We start from the raw sequence: 16,409 nt of genomic DNA, 5'->3' as shown, positions 1-16,409 counted from the left end.
GTTTTTCCTACATCCTATTCTTGTACAGAACTTACAGCAAAGATTACACTTCACAAGATGTAAATCTCCAGAACAAGCTCAAGCAGGCCATATTGGGATATTTCAGCTCTGAAGCCTGCAGAACTGTGAACGCAGCTCAGGGTCAGTGCAAGTGAAGTAATGCAATGCATTTACAAAGTTACATATTTTTTTTTTTTTTACATAGAAACATCCTATATACTAACATAAAAATGTATGTACTTTTTTTTCAGTTTTACCTACAGTAAGGCAAGAGCTAAAGCAAGACGTCAGCACCCCATGTGTTAACATGGTCACTGAATGTCTGGTGTCCTCGGCAAAACCACCTGCAGAGATCCAGTGGATCACATATGGGATAAATTATACTTCAAAAGACTTCACCATTATACATTCTAATAAAACCATGAGTAGAAGGAGCCAGTTGTATATGACCTCGACACCAGAGCTGTATGGCCGTCAAGTACTTTGCTTGGTTTATCAGCCTAAGATCCCATTTGAATACCAGGAGAATATCACCATCAATGACACCTTGACCAACATTCAATGTAAGTGTAAGCTCCTTATTGTGAATGTTTTGGTACTTAGTATTTGGTAGAGTTATATCCATGACCACTGACCAGGGGCGTAACTAGGAAAGACTGGGCCCCATAGCAAACTTTTGACTGGGGCCCCCCCTCCCCTGGGTGTCACACAACCCCCCCCCCTTGTAGATAGTGCCTTTTTTACAGCCCCCCCTGTAGATAACGCCATACAGCCCCCCTGTAGATAACGCCATGCAGCCCCCTGTAGATAACGCCATACATCGCCCCCTGTAGATAACGCCATACAGCCCCCTGTAGATAACGCCATACAGCCCCCTGTAGATAACGCCATACAGCCCCCCCTGTAGATAACGCCATACAGCCCCCCCTGTAGATAACGCCATACAGCCCCCCCTGTAGATAACGCCATACAGCCCCCTCTGTAGACTGTATGGCGTTATCTACAGAGGGGGACTGTATGGCGTTATCTACAGAGGGGGACTGTATGGCGTTCCCTACAGGGGGGGGCTGTGTGGCGTTATGTACAGGGGGTTTGTATGGCGTTATCTACAGAGGGGGCTGTATGGCGTTATCTACAGGGGGGGCTGTATGGCGTTATCTACAGGGGGGGCTGTATGGCGTTATCTACAGGGGCGCTGTATGGTGTTATCTACAGGGGGGGCTGTATGGCGCTATCTACAGAGGGGGACTGTGGCGTTCCCTACAGGGGGGACTGTGTGGCGTTATCTACAGGGGGGGCTGTGTGGCGTTATCTACAGGGGGTTTGTATGGCGTTATCTACAGAGGGGGCTGTATGGCGTTATCTACAGAGGGGGCTGTATGGTGTTATCTACAGAGGGGGCTGTATGGCGTTATCTACAGGGGGGGGTCTGTATGGCGTTATCTACAGGGGACTGTATGGCGTTATCTACAGGGGGACTGTATGGCGTTCTCTACAGAGGGGGCTGTATGGCGCGAACGCCATACAGCCCCCACTGTAGAGAACACCATACAGCCCCACCTGTAGGGAACGCCATACAGCCCCCCTGTAGGGAATGCCATACAGCCCCCTCCTGTAGGGAACGCCATACAGCCCCCCCTGTAGGGAACGCCATACAGCCCCCCCTGTAGGGAACGCCATACAGCCCCCCCCTGTAGGGAACGCCATACAGCCCCCCCTGTAGGGAACACCATACAGCCCCCCCTGTAGGGAACGCCATACAGCCCCCCCTGTAGGGAACGCCATACAGCGCCCCCCCTGTAAGGAACGCCATACAGCCCCCCCCCCGGTAGGGAACGCCATACAGCCCCCCCTGCAGGGAACGCCATACAGCCCCCCCCTGCAGGGAACGCCATACAGCCCCCCCCTGCAGGGAACGCCATACAGCCCCCCCTGCAGGGAACGCCATACAGCCCCCCTGCAGGGAACACCATACAGCCCCCCTGCAGGGAACGCCATACAGCGCCCCCCCCTGTAGGGAACGCCATATAGCGCCCCCACCTGTAGGGAATGCCATACAGCCCCCCCCCCCCCCCCAAAAAAAATGCGGCCTATAGTGTGTGCTACAAATAACATGCATCCCCTATCCACAGGATCTCCACAGGACAGGGGATACATGTGTGATCGCTGGCATTGATAGGGAGAACGGGGGACTGAAAGTCCCCTGAACTTCTCCATGACTAACCTCTGACTTCCGGCGTCTGCGCAGCTCACTAAAAATGAAAGGAGCGCTGGTCACGCATGTGCACAAGCGCGACCGGCGCTCCATTCATTTCTACGGAGCTGCCGACACAGACCCCGGAAGTCCGAGGTTTGTGATGGAGAACTTCAGGGGACTTTCAGTCCCCCGTTCTCCCTATCAATGCCAGCGATCACACATGTATCCCCTGTCCTGTGGATATCCTGTGGAGAGGGGATACATGTCTTTTGTTTAATGGCAGAGCGGGGAGATACCTCTGCCGTACTGTTCAGTGGCGTCGCGCTGTAGCAGCCATAGCGGCTGCTAGCGGAGCCTGCGGCCATGGTGGGGGCCCGTGCCGGCGGGCGACACAGGCCCCCTCATGCCGCGGGCCCCGTAGCAGTCGCTACCGCTGCTACGGCGGTAGTTACGCCACTGCCAGTGACTATCGTGGGAGTCGTAAATTTGAACTTTTTGTGATTTTTCCATCATTGAAGTCTTTAACCTAAAGATTTAATTCAAAGAATACTATTCTATTGACCCATGTAGGGCCACCTTCCGACAGCTTCTCATCATTGTTCACTACTTTCTTCTCCAATGAGGGGTTCATTATCCTGTTTCCCGACTATCATGCTTGTGTTTTTAGCATTCTGGCTGTCGACCAAGGCTAAATGGGATTAAATGTCTGATCACTGAAAAAAACAATCTTAAAACATATGCACAACATACCAGTGAAGTAAGAATAAAAACAATAAGAGGGTATCAAAATGGCCTTATGTCCAAAGGGTGTAGAGCTGGAGGTCAGTAACTGTTTTCCAGTTTGCAGATATGACTATCCATGGTCTTTTTTTCTGTTCTCGCCGTTAGCGGGGAAATCACCCTAATAAGGATAGCCCTGCAATGTAGCCCTAGTGTTAGACCCTGGATAACCCTTAAATTCTGTAAGGTAAACCGAGAATAAGAAAGTTTTCTCGTTCTGAAGTCCCAAAGTCCTGACGGGTTACCCCTAAATCTAGGTGCGCGGATTTCCCCCCCACCATTTGAGTGGTGGTCTCTTTGACATTCCTGTCATGTGGATGGGATCTATTCTGCTTGAAGGGGTTGTCCAAGAGTAGGAAAACATGGCTTCTTTCTTCCAAAAACAGTGCCACACCCTTCCATGGGTTGTGTCTGGTATTGCAGCTCAGCTCTTTCAAATGAATGTGGCAATACCACACAACTTGTGCTGTTTTTGAAAGATAGCCGCCATGTTTTTCTAAACCTGCACAACCACTTTAAAGTATTACTCAAGTAAAAAAGTTTTTGCCCTTGGACAGACTACTATGCTGACCACTTCCCCTCCCGAAACATATGATTTTCTCATTTACTTGAGATTCTCTTGATTTTACTTCCATCCTCCGCAATCCCCACTTCTTCTGGAACCGGCCTACTTGGAGGCATTATCATGATCTTTCTGAATTTCTATAGAAATAAATGCGCCCTCCGATAAATATCGTGGGATTTGGAAGAATTATTTATTTATACAGATGTCCAGCACAATCATGACAATAGCCCCAGAGAAAGCTGGAAGGATTGACTCTCCATTTCACAGGACCTCATGTAAGAGTCATGCTGTGGGACCTTGGCCTGAAGTTAAAGAGGCTCTGTCACCAGATTTTACAGCCCCTATCTCCTATTGCAGCAGATAGCCGCTGCAATGTAGATTACAGTAACGTTTTTATTTTTAAAAAACGAGCATTTTTGGCCAAGTTATGACCATTTTTGTAGTTATGCAAATGAGGCTTGCAAAAGTCCAAGTGGGCGTGTTTACAGTAAAAGTCCAACTGGGCGTGTATTATGTGCGTACATCGGGGCGTTTTTAATACTTTTACTAGCTGGGCGCTCTGACGAGAAGTATCATCCACTTCTCTTCAGAACGCCCAGCTTCTGGCAGTGCACAGACACAGCGTGTTCTCGAGAGATCACGCTGTGTCGTCACTCACAGGTCCTGCATCGTGTCGGCCACATCGGCACCAGAGGCTACAGTTGATTCTGCAGCAGCATCGGCGTTTGAAAGGTAAGATCGACTTACCTGCAAACGCTGATGCTGCTGCAGAATCAACTGTAGCCTCTGGTGCCGATGTGGCCGACACGATGCAGGACCTGTGAGTGACGTCACAGATCTGCACTGTCAGAAGCTGGGCGTTCTGAAGAGAAGTGGATGATACTTCTCGTCAGAAAGCCCAGCTAGTAAAAGTATTAAAAACGCCCCGATGTACGCACCTAATACACGCCCACTTGGACTTTTACTTTTAAACACACCCACTTGGACTTTTGCAAGCCTCATTTGCATAACTACAAAAATGGTCATAACTTGGCCAAAAATGCTCGTTTTTTAAAAATAAAAACGTTACTGTAATCTACATTGCAGCGCCTATCTGCTGCAATAGGAGATAGGGGCTGCAAAATCTGGTGACAGAGCCTCTTTAACTATTTTAGGCTCCAGATGCCCAAGAAGATTAGAAATGAAAACAAGTCTCATCGCATGCAAGGAATAGTTTTTTTTCTGGGGCTTCTCGGAAAAATATACACCTCTTTAAAAAGAAATACTTTAATGAAAATGTGCTACGATAATTTATCTGGATTTTAAACAGAGCAGTGTTTCCCAATCGGGGTTTTGTAGGACAGACCCTAAAGCTGGCCATATATATTGTTGCCGCCAGATGCCTATTGTCCCCATCCAACATCCTATAATGCACAGCAACACCCCCAAGTGACCCAACATACTAAGAAACATGCATGTTAAAGGGTAATTCCTATTTGTAGACACTATGGCATTATCCTATAGACATTTATAGTTTATCCACGAGACCTGCACTTATCTCCAGAATGGGAGGTCACCCCCCCCCCCCCCACATTTGTCTTGGTGGGATGGCCAACACATCCAGGAGGACAGTGAATTGAGAGGTGTCTCTCTCCATTCCGGTCTATGGGGGTTTTGAAAAGAGCTGAGCCAGCGTTCTTGTCTGTATCGGAACTCCAATAAAAGTGAGGCAAGAAAGGAGTCAGGTTATCCCCATTCTGGACATAGGTGCGGGTCTCAGAGCTGGACTCCACATTTATCAGACATTTATGGCATATCTGCTGGATATGCCATAAATGTCTAAGATTCGAATAACCCTTTAAGAAGCCTTCTGGCCCTCTCCAATTCCTAGCACTCCGTGTCTCTTGAGACAACCTCTAATCAAACTAAAACAAAATGCTGGAAAATAATCCCAGTAATGAGCCAAGTCTGACTTAATTTAGGAAGCACAAATTAAACCAACTCAAACCAAATTGTTCCCACACGTATGAAATACAACCACCGGAGGCTGTATGCAGGATATCCTGGCAAAAATCTCAGGCAAACTTGCACCCACCAGAGCTCATGAATAACTTTTTAGCGAATACCCCCATCCTGCATTACAGACGCAAATGCCTCTTTGTTACGTACCTGCACTAAATAATCCCATGTAATCCCCAAATGTCTCCCGTCACCTCCTGGAAAATCCCCACCCAGACAACCAAGGCCTTACTATCATCCTCTATGTTGATGGCACCAGTGAATTCTTCCCCCAGCTCACCTTGACAACTGACCAAAAGCATTCCAGATAGAGATCTTTGGCATCCAAATCCCTCAGATGAAGAGCCCTGAATAGAGGAATTTAAGAATGGGACAATTCTTCTGCCATTATGTTCTCAACACCTGAAACATGTTTAGCCCTAAACCAATCATTCAATTGAAGGCATCTCGAAACAAGATGATGCAGCATTGCTAACACTGCCAACGACTCAGATGGCAGATCTCCACCTGTTATCCATCCAAAAACTATTACATCTATTCACCATATTTTCCCGACAACTCCACCGCCATAACAATTGGGAATAATTCCAGTGGTGTCAAATTCTTAGTCAAACCTAACTTGCCCTGTACCAGGAATTGCCAGAAACTGCCCCAAACCAATCAACATCTGTGGCATTTGTGAACATCTGCAAATCCTTATGGATACCTCAGCCTTCTGCCACACAACCAAACCTCCTGCCACACCAGAAAATCCATCCTGACTCCTCAAGATCAGAAAATGATTCCCCTTTTCACTAAAAGAAGGCACATGGGAATAATTTTACACGTCAACACCAAGTAACAATTGCCGTTGCTGCAGTGTCACAGTGCAACTACTGACCGATCTATACCAATTGTCTCACCTTTCCATCCAGATGCCTGAAAACCATTTCCAATGCATCAATCTCTATTTCCAAAAACGACAATCTTGACACCGGACCCCCAGCAACAGAACATCAGTTCTCAACATCATCCATTTAAATGGAAACTAGCAAACACAAATCCCTGGCGTTCTTCAGGCCATGATATTGAAAATACACAGAACCTCGATGTTATACTGCACCATTAATTTTCAAACAACTACATGAAATCGAGTGGCCCATAGACTAAAAAAAATATCCACATAAAAAAGACCATTCAAACAACAACCCAACAAATGAAAATTGAGTTAGCATTCCAGTTGATTTCAACTTGGCATGTCTAACCAATAGAACCTCTACGTCAAGACATGTAGGACTCCACCACCAATAGATGTTCCCCTGCACATGACCTATCATAACCTCTACGCAATAAGGGAAAAGCAAAAGTGCCAGTCCCGCCAAAGTATAGAACCCTCAACCACTACCATTCCTGTGTGGACAGCAGGAGGAACAGCGGGATTATACCGCAGTATACCAACCATCGTGGCCTGTGGCAGGCCAAACCTGCCGAGTCACCACCTGCTCGTGAGCCATTAGATGTTGCGGCAAAACTACAGGGCACACAGTCAAACCAAACCAATCGGGGCTACAGCTTTCACACAAAAAATACTGTGTATTGCGCACAGTAAAAGACAAGGTTGTTAATGTTTAGGAAGATTTGTCAAGTACCGGGCCCTGGTGGTTCACCTCCATATCACCGCTGCATTGTTAGTTAACCCCATTGTGATTTTTCTTTTGTCTGAATGACAACTGAACCTCTTGCCCAAGCATTTTTTTGCACATTTGCATCAACCATCAGGTGGAATTTGTAACTACCAAATAAAGTGGTCTCTGAGTTTATATAATGGGGCAGATTTACTGATACTAACTTAAATTAAGACAGCTTAAATTTGGCGCGTCTAGGCCAATTCTATCAGTGGTTCATGCTGGATTATAAATTTGGCGCACCTTTAGACCTTTCTGTCTAACTTTATAACACGTCTTGGTTGGCTTATTTTTTTTGGAGGCAAAAATGTTGGTGCAGTTTAGCGGGACCGCATTCCCTTTTAGCAAGCATGTGTTATTTTTAAAACATATCATTCATTTGCTCCAAAAAGAAGGTGCAACTTAGGCCAGAATTCTGGCCCAATACCAATAGTAAACGCCCCAATGTTTGCATTCCTGTCTACAGGCAATAAAAATAATAATAATTAAAAAAAAAAGAGTGGCACATAAACTTATTATGTTTGGAATTAAGTTCCTCCTCAGATGGTGCAAATTGAAGTTCTCAAAAATGATGAAAAACCCGTGCAACTTTTATGTAAATCAGATGCCAACCCAAGACCAAAGTACAATTGGAAGCGGTAAGTAGTAGGAGAAAATAATAACAATAATAATGCTGTTGTTCTAAGGAAAACTCCAGTACGGAGCCGTAAAGATCCTACAAAAAAAAAAAAGTTATCTCGTACTCAATTGGATTCTGCATGTACGGAGGAGTAAAGAAGCGTTGTATATAGGGGAGAATATCTCTGTATATACAGAGTCTGACTGAGCCTGGATGGCGTCACACGTTGGCTGGCGCGTCCTCCCGGATGTGTGTGGGGAGAGAAAACAGAAGCAACTAGTGCTGTAATCTGAAAAAGATACGGGAGATATTTAGGTCAGTTGGGAGTACCCTAGTCATGGTGCAAGAATTCATAGCATCCCACGGCAAAGTAAGAAATGTGCCCCTCACTCTACTGTAATGGAAAAGGCGAAACGACTTTATTTTTAGCAGTAATGAAAGGATGGGAAGCAACTGCGATTCCCAAAGAAAAATGCACATAATAGGGTTAAATAGCAGAAAGCACTGTGGCGGGGACATGACCTGGCTGAGGTTGTGGGGGGAGACAAAACTAGCAGCCCCCACTATCTACTAATCCGGAAATCAAGAGGAGAACTTCTGACATGCTCGGCTTTCCCAACAGTCTGCGGTCTGTCTTACCAGTTGCGGTGTAGATCAGCAAAAGATGCCCAGGATAGAGGCCACCCTGGGGAACAGGCGAGTGCTACCAAAATGGTGTAAAAGTAGCCATTCGTGGAACATGGGCCACTATACCTGCCCACTTTGAGATACGTTTAACCCCACTGACCTATCTGACCCTATAGATGACCCACCAGAGAATACGTGCACAATAGAGAAAAGGGTGAGGGATCAGTGGCGCTCCTCCAAGAACATATGTGGAATGAATGATGTATTTTTGCCGGCTGCCACCCACTGCGGTCCCTCGGTGGATAAATCCTTCTTACCGGGGACAAAACTTATAATAGAAAGATGAGTGGAAAAACAGCAGTATCGTATGCGGTCAAGGCGCCAGGCACGGAGGAAGAAGAACAAATTCTCGGAGGTATTTTTCAATGGTACTCTTTAATAGAACAACAACGCGTTTCTGGACCGAAATGGTCCCTTCGTCAGGTCTGGTTACAGTCCTTCTATTAAAGAGTACCATTGAAAAATACCTCAGAGAATTAGTTATTCCTCCTCCGTGCCTGGCGCCGTTACTGCATACGATACTGCTGTTTTTCCACTCATCTTTCCATTCCACCATAGAATACGTCCTTGTCGCAGTGATCCATCGTAACGCTATGATACTCTCGCTACACATGCATATTGCCAGCCCCTTTAGAGGCGATGACTATTATCAGGAACAACCTGAAAGCGTTAAGGATATGGAACCCTTAGGTTAGGGATTCTGGAATTCACCCTGGTTAATCAGAGTCTCAAGTAGTCCATCTATAATGCTGCAACCTACATCAATAAAATTGATTGTCTTGAGAACAGACTGCGGTGGAACAACTTTAGACCAGCCGAGGTCTCCGAGACAGTGGAAGGAAAGAACCCAGAGAATTTTTCGATTTGGAAAGGAGGCTTTAATCCCGTTACATAGAGACTGGGCCCAGTACAGCGGTGACCGTGGACTGTAGTAACATGCTCAATAGTTGCATAGCAGGTGTCATCTATCCCTCATTTGCAGACATGACCTGACAGACGTAACATCATCTGGGGTGTGTTGTACCAAAACACTCTTTGTACCTCTGATACGCAGGAAGTACCGGTTTAATAACTTTTTTGTGAGGTTGCTCATGTCACGTAGGGTTCATGGACCCACTGGGCCGTACCGCCTTGGCAGTATGGCAGCTGGCCAACAGGGAGCAGGTCACAGTCTATAGTTCGTATAGGGTACCTGTGGCAGCTCGGACAGTAGCAAGGCAGGCTCGGCTGGGACTAGGCAGCAGGTAGACGTCAGGCGTGGAGTAGCAGGACGGCACTTGACCAGGATAGCACGGGATACAGGATGCAGGAACTGGAAAACACTAGGAGACCATTTGCTTAGACAAACTATGATACGACAAACAACGCTCAGGCAAGGATCAGATGGGCAGAGGCCTTCTTATAGTCCAGGAAATCATGTGAGTTGATGATGATGATTGTTTTCATGTGCGCGCACTTATACTTTATGAGTGGGCACGAGCGTGCACGCGCGCACCCTACGGGACACAGCGAACCGGAGCGGAAGTGAGCGCTGGCGTCTCCTAGGAAGGAGATGGGGACCAGCGCTCACAGATCCATGGCTGCGGGCGTTGGGAGGTAAGTAAACCGGACGGCCCGCGGCCATGGACACTACCAGTCATACCTCAGTTGTGTTTACGTCCATATTGTTTCTGAACTTCTCTATTTGTACGTGGCTGCACATGCAAATTGTTGTTAAGGCAGCTGATTTTTGAAAGAAATATTGTTTGTCTCCTGGCAAATAATTTATAGGGAAATCCATTGGGACGCTTCAATTTGCTTTGGGATATTTGATCTATGTTGAATACTTCCTGTTCTGTCTCTTGGTTTATTGTAATGGACTTATTGTTTGAGAAAGACTTTTCCCATGCTAGGGACCTATTAGCGTGCTGGAGTGGGTGGCCCATATCAGGGTGGCAGTTTTGCTGCAGGCAGTGTCTATAGTTTATGGTTTACGTGGGTGAGATATTTCTATCTACTGGGATATCCTAAATCGACTACATCACCCTACCTGCTCATTCAAAGTCTATTTTGTTCTGACATACCGTAGTTATTTTGTGTAAATTAGGGGTTGTTTTATATTGATGGTCCTTTTGTAGCATTTTTTCATAATTTCAGAGTTATATACTGTAGTATGCTTTAGAACTCGTTTGTGCTATAGTGTTATATTTTCATCAGGATTGTACAGATTAGCTAGGTGGAGCAACTTTTAAAGGGGTTGTCCAGGACCGGACAACTGGTGACGTATCCACAGGACAAGTCATCAGTATATGATCCGTGCAGGTCCGACACCCGGACCCTGCACCAATCAGCTGCTGCGACTGCCTCTGGACGCCGGTTGTTTTGAACGGTATGCAGTAGTTTGAGCCGGAGGCAGATGCAGCTCTGCTCCTATTCACTTGAATACTGCCGCTCTGCCGCTATTCCGTGACCGGGGCCATCTTCTGGCATGGACGTCCGGTGCCTGGAGGCAGCCAAAGCAGCTGATCAGTGCGTGGTCTGGGTGTCGGATCCCACCAATGATATACTGATGACCTATCCGGTAGATAGGTCATCAGTTGTCTGGTCGTGGACAACTCCTTTGACTCAATTTTATGTTAGGGTGTATACTTAAATGTTTTCTTCGTAGTAAGTTTACAACCCTTATGCTCTCTCTTCGGGGGAGGAATGCTCTTTTTACCCTTAGAGGCAGACCATGTGGCTGCTATTGGGCCATTGAAGATAGGGGGTCCTTGTTGGTCTCCTCCTCTTTGTCACTTGGTGGTGCGAAACCGTTCAGGACTCCCCTCTCGACAGGCATTGCGTTGTTAGCAAACATAGGGCTCGAAACTGGCCCAAGAACATGGAAAGGTGTGGAAGGGGAAACCAATATCTGGATCTCGTCCTGGGTGGCAACAATTAGAACTATAATGGGAGGACATTTTAAGCATTGATATTGCCCACCCCCTGTTATTAATGTACATAATCCCCACCCCATTCCTTATTAATGTGCTCATCCTGTGAAGCATTATCTACACATTATTTTTTGGTGATGAGAGATGACAAATTCTCATAGTTAGTACAATAACACATCAGGCTTTGATTATATATTGTTGATGTTTTTTTAAAGCATGCCGACTCTGCCTCTCCCTTGGGTGTGTGCGAAGCTACAAAAGAGGATCTCAGGAGAACAGGAGAATATTTATCAAGGATAATAGCAGAACTACTTTGTCTTTACAGAACAAGGGTTTGGAGGCTCAGTTTTTTTTTCAATGATTATATAATGAACGGTTTAGGGCACAAATGTTCTTTTGAAGGGAGGGAGAATGTGAAATACAACCTTAGTAGACGCACATGATGGCCCATTTCTCATGGTAAAATGTATTACAGATCATTGAACTCATCTAAGGTTTCTGTAGAGGCAGATTAAGTAATCCACCCTGACAGAGAAGCAGGCGTCAGCTCTTGAACAGCACATTTTGCTGGGGGGGGCTTTGAAAATTTTTTCTAATGAAAGTGATGTCATGGAGTCTTTCTGCTAAGCTAATGTCCTTATTTCAGGAGGCTCTGATCTGGGGACAACTGCCAGAGTTTATATGTGTTACCTGTCAGTGTAATCCTGCCTACGATGATAATAAGATGAGCAGTGGCGGATCATCATTAGGGCGGTACCGCACATGACCGCACGGGCACCCTCATGCCGGTGGCGTTGCTACCACCGGAATGGTCCCCGGTGCTAGCGGCAGCCTCAGATACAAATGAATATTATAGGCTGCCGGCCACGTTAGGCCTGCAGCCTATAAGGCACCGGGAGGACTCCTTGCGCAGGCCGGCGTGATGACATACTGCATCATGCCGGTCTACAGGTGCATCCCACCCGGCGGATAAGCATGTGTCCGGTCAGAGCGGCGGTCGCAGGGAACAAGGCAAGGTAAGTACAATATATATATATTTTAGGGGGGACAGCTCTGTGTGGCCCTATCTACAAGGGGAAGAGGAGCGCAGTGTGGCCCTATATATAAAGGGGGAGCGCTATATGGCCCTATATACAATGGGGGAGTGCTGTGTGCACTATATACAAGGGGGAGGGGGAGAGCTATGTGGCCCTATATACAAGAGGGGAGTGCTATGTGGCCCTATATACAAGGGGGAGCGCTGTGTGACCCTATACAAGGTGGGAGCGCTGTGTGACCCTATATACAAGGGGAAGAGGAGTGCTGTGTGGCCCTATATATAAAGGGGAGCGCTGTATGGCCCTATATACAATGGGGGAGTGCTGTGTGCACTATATACAAGGGGGGAGCACTGTTCACTATAGACAAGGGGGGAGGGGGAGAGCTGTGTGGCCCTATATACAAGGGGGGAGTGCTATGTGGCCCTATATACAAGGGGGAGCGATGTGTGGCCCTATATACAAGGTGGGAGCGCTGTGTGGCCCTATATACAAAGGGAGGGAGCGATGTATGACACTATATACAAGGGGGGAGCGCTGTATGGTCCTATATCCTATATACAAGGAGGGAGCACTGTGTGGCCCTATATACAAAGGGGGAGCACTGTGTGACACTATATACAAGGGTGGGAGCGCTGTGTAACATTAAATACAAGGGGGTAGCGGTGTGTGACACTATATGCAAGGGGGGGGCTCTGTGTGGTCCTATATACAAAGGGGGAGGGCTTTGTAGCACTATATACAAGGAGGGAGCACTGTGTGGCCCTATATACAAAGGGGGAGCACTGTGTGACACTATAAGGGGGAGCGCTGTGTAACATTAAATACAAGGAGGTAGCGGTGTGTGACACTATATGCAATGGGGGGCTCTGTGTGGTCCTATATACAAAGGGGGAGGGCTGTATAGCACTATATACAAGGGGGGAGGCTGTGTGGCGCTATCCACAGGGGTATGTGTGCGGCGCTATCTACAGGGGGGCTGTATGGCACTATTTACAAGTGGGGTGGCTGTGTGGTGCTCTACAGGGGGTCTGTGTGGCGCTATCTATACGGGGCTGTGTGTGGCGCTCTCTACTGGAGGGGGCTGTGTGGCGCTGTCTATAGGGGGCTGTGTGTAATGCTCTCTACAGGGGGCTGTGTGTGACGCTCTCTACAGGGGGCTGTGTGGTGCTATCTATACGGGACTGTGTGTGGTGCTCTCTACAGGGGGTGTGTGTGACGCTATCTATAGGGGGTTGTGTGTAGCTCTCTGGGGGGATGTGTGTGGCGCTAGCTATAGGGGGATGTGTGATATCTACAGGGGTCTGTGTGTCCCGCTCGCTACAGCGGGCTGTGTAGTGCTATCTACAGTGGGTATGTGTGACGCTATCTACAGGGGGCTGTGTGTGGTGCAATCTATGGGGGGTGTGATATCTACAGGGGGCTGTGTGTGGCACTATGTACATGGGGCACTGTGTATGTGGTACATTACTTTACAGTGTATGACACAACTATATTCAGGGGTACAGTGTTTGGTACTATTTTATTCAGAAGTTGCAGTATTTGGTGCTATTATATTTAGGGGCACAGTGTTTGGCACCATGATAATTTTATTTTCATATATAGGTGTGCAAATGTTGGAAAAGTGAGGAGCCGAAGACATCTGAGTGACAAATTGTGCAGAAATGGGTCGTGGCCGGGAGAAGTCGTCATGAACTCTGGACCAGATGGAGAAGAAAAGAGGAAAAAAAACGACTATAATCTGAGACGTCGTCACCTGTGAGTCACTAAATTTATAGAGAATCTGTCACCTCTCCTAACATGTTTATTATAGGAAATCCTTGTATTTCACAAAAAGTTTTTGTGCAGTCCAGGACTGATAGACAATTCTTCTTGTCAAGTGGATGTGTCCCTGCACAGTTTTATACTGTCAGTATGTAAGGACACAGCCCTGTGACAAGGGGAATCGTAACACCCGTTGGTTAATGCTTGCCCAAAAAGGTAGTGTTAACAATAGTTACGGAGTGGCAGGGCAGTGGTGCGAAAGGGGGGCCCAAGTTTGGGTAACAGGGCCTATGGTCTACTTAATCCGCCACTGAAGATGACTGCTGAGAAGTGATCTCTACAGAACAGGAAGGGTCAGTCTATTATGAATGGTGGATCCCGTGTTCTTTATATATAAATGTTACCTGTCAGTGTTCTCCTGCCTGTGATGATAATGAGATGACTGCTGAGAAGTGGTCTCTACAGAACAGGAAGGGTCAGTGTATTATGAATGGTGGATCCTGTGTTCTCTATATATAAATTTTACCTGTCAGTGTAATTCTGCCTGTGATGATAATGAGATGACTGCTGAGAAGTGATCTCTACAGAACAGGAAGGGCCAGTCTATTATGAATGGTAGATCCTGTGTTCTCTATACTAGTATATAGGCCTAGAAAAGCTTCTATATGTTAAACGTAGGCTGTGATGGATACCTAACAGTGACATCTAGACTATTATGCGATACGTTTGCTGTATAAGTCATTAATTCTCATGACCTTTTCATTATGTATATGTGAAACGTATGTCTTAATAGCCTTTGGGTGATGGATGCCACTCTTCTGCATCCGAAACACAGGCATCCATCACCCATAGGCTATAATGGCATCCGTTTAGCGTATACATAATGCAAAGCTATTAAAAAACTCATGACTCATGACGTATACGTTTTTCATGGATGTCTGTGACATATGCTTTATACTATTCCAAACCTCAAAAATAGTAGATGCACTGTTGGCTTCCGTCAAGCTGTGATGATAATGAGATGATGCTGAGAAGTGATCAGTGTGTGCCTATTGACATGGTTAGCGTGTACGCTGGGAGCTTCCCTGACGTATATGTTAAATGCTTCTAAAAAAAGATTGGATAATCCAGTTCTGCATAGACTTCAGGTTCTCCTCCATGGACAGGATAGCCTGGATTACAATTGCAACTATTTTCCTCTGTACACCAAAGGATTACAATATCTACTACCCTGACTATATGTCACCATGCCTTCTACAGACCATATGGATTACAATTTCTACTACTCCACTGCTCTGACACATACCCGCAAATCAGCTGGCTATTGGAATCTACAGACTGGTGATTCATATAGTATTGGAAGCCTGAATAAGGAGGAATACTCCTCAGATGTGATTTCCGCCTACAGCACCAAGGCAGTTGAGAAAGTTAAATTGGTCCTTAAACGACATTTTCTCTGCTTCTTCTGGCAATACTCCAGACAATCCACAGAGGTGTCTCTGACCACAACTCTGATGTTCGATGTTCCTGTCAGGAAGTAAGTGTTCAGAGATCCAAATGAATGTTTAAAGTCAACAGAATAATATAATTCATATGGTCATTCATTATTGTTTGCAAAGGATCTGGAGAGAGTTGTTGTTACAAGAAACAGATTCTGGGACCCCCAGGATCATCTGTAATCTGTGGAGGACCTTGCTAGGAGACGTTTAATTTCCCAGCAGCGCCACCACAGGAAAAATTAAGCATTACACTAACTGATATCAATGGACTGTCCATGTAATGAGAATGCCTCCACTAATTTATACGTACTGGTTTTCAAATCAGCCTATAAATGTATTGGTAAATTCTGGGGCGACATTGCCCCCCATTGCAGTGCCTTGTGTCTCCAAAGAATAATAATTTTTGGAAAAAAACAAACGGATGAATCCTGATTGTACACTCTTGTGCTAATTACTTATTGTTTTAAAATCGTGGGCTAACAAACAAACAAAATATTTACTTATGTGTCTTTGGGAGTACATAGAAAATAGGTACTACTGTGTCACATACTGAAAAAGGTCCCATTTAGAACAAGGTAGTACGTCCGAGATCTCTGTCTATAACAGCTATGTAGGATTATTGTTAAGATAGTCACGCACCATCAAGTCCCATAATCGTCTGTAATTCTTGAACAATTCGTATTATGG

General features: G+C 46.2%; 1 protein-coding gene across 5 annotated transcripts in view; it reads left to right on the top strand.

The window, feature by feature from the left end:
- Positions 1–16,409, top strand: part of LOC142743672 (nectin-1-like) — a 126,239-nt gene that overhangs the window by 41,077 nt on the left and 68,753 nt on the right. For 4 of the 5 annotated variants that reach the window (XM_075854653.1, XM_075854654.1, XM_075854656.1 and 1 more), the window contains exons 3-4: positions 252–563; positions 7,737–7,842. In XM_075854653.1, the coding sequence (XP_075710768.1) occupies positions 252–563; positions 7,737–7,842 (418 nt within the window). The remainder of the gene's footprint in view (positions 1–251; positions 564–7,736; positions 7,843–16,409) is intronic. The other variant, XM_075854657.1, reaches the window with a different exon arrangement.

Source organism: Rhinoderma darwinii, chromosome 2 (assembly GCF_050947455.1).
Source record: "Rhinoderma darwinii isolate aRhiDar2 chromosome 2, aRhiDar2.hap1, whole genome shotgun sequence".
Lineage (NCBI taxonomy): Eukaryota > Metazoa > Chordata > Amphibia > Anura > Rhinodermatidae > Rhinoderma > Rhinoderma darwinii.
This window is presented reverse-complemented; position numbering and strand designations above follow the sequence as displayed.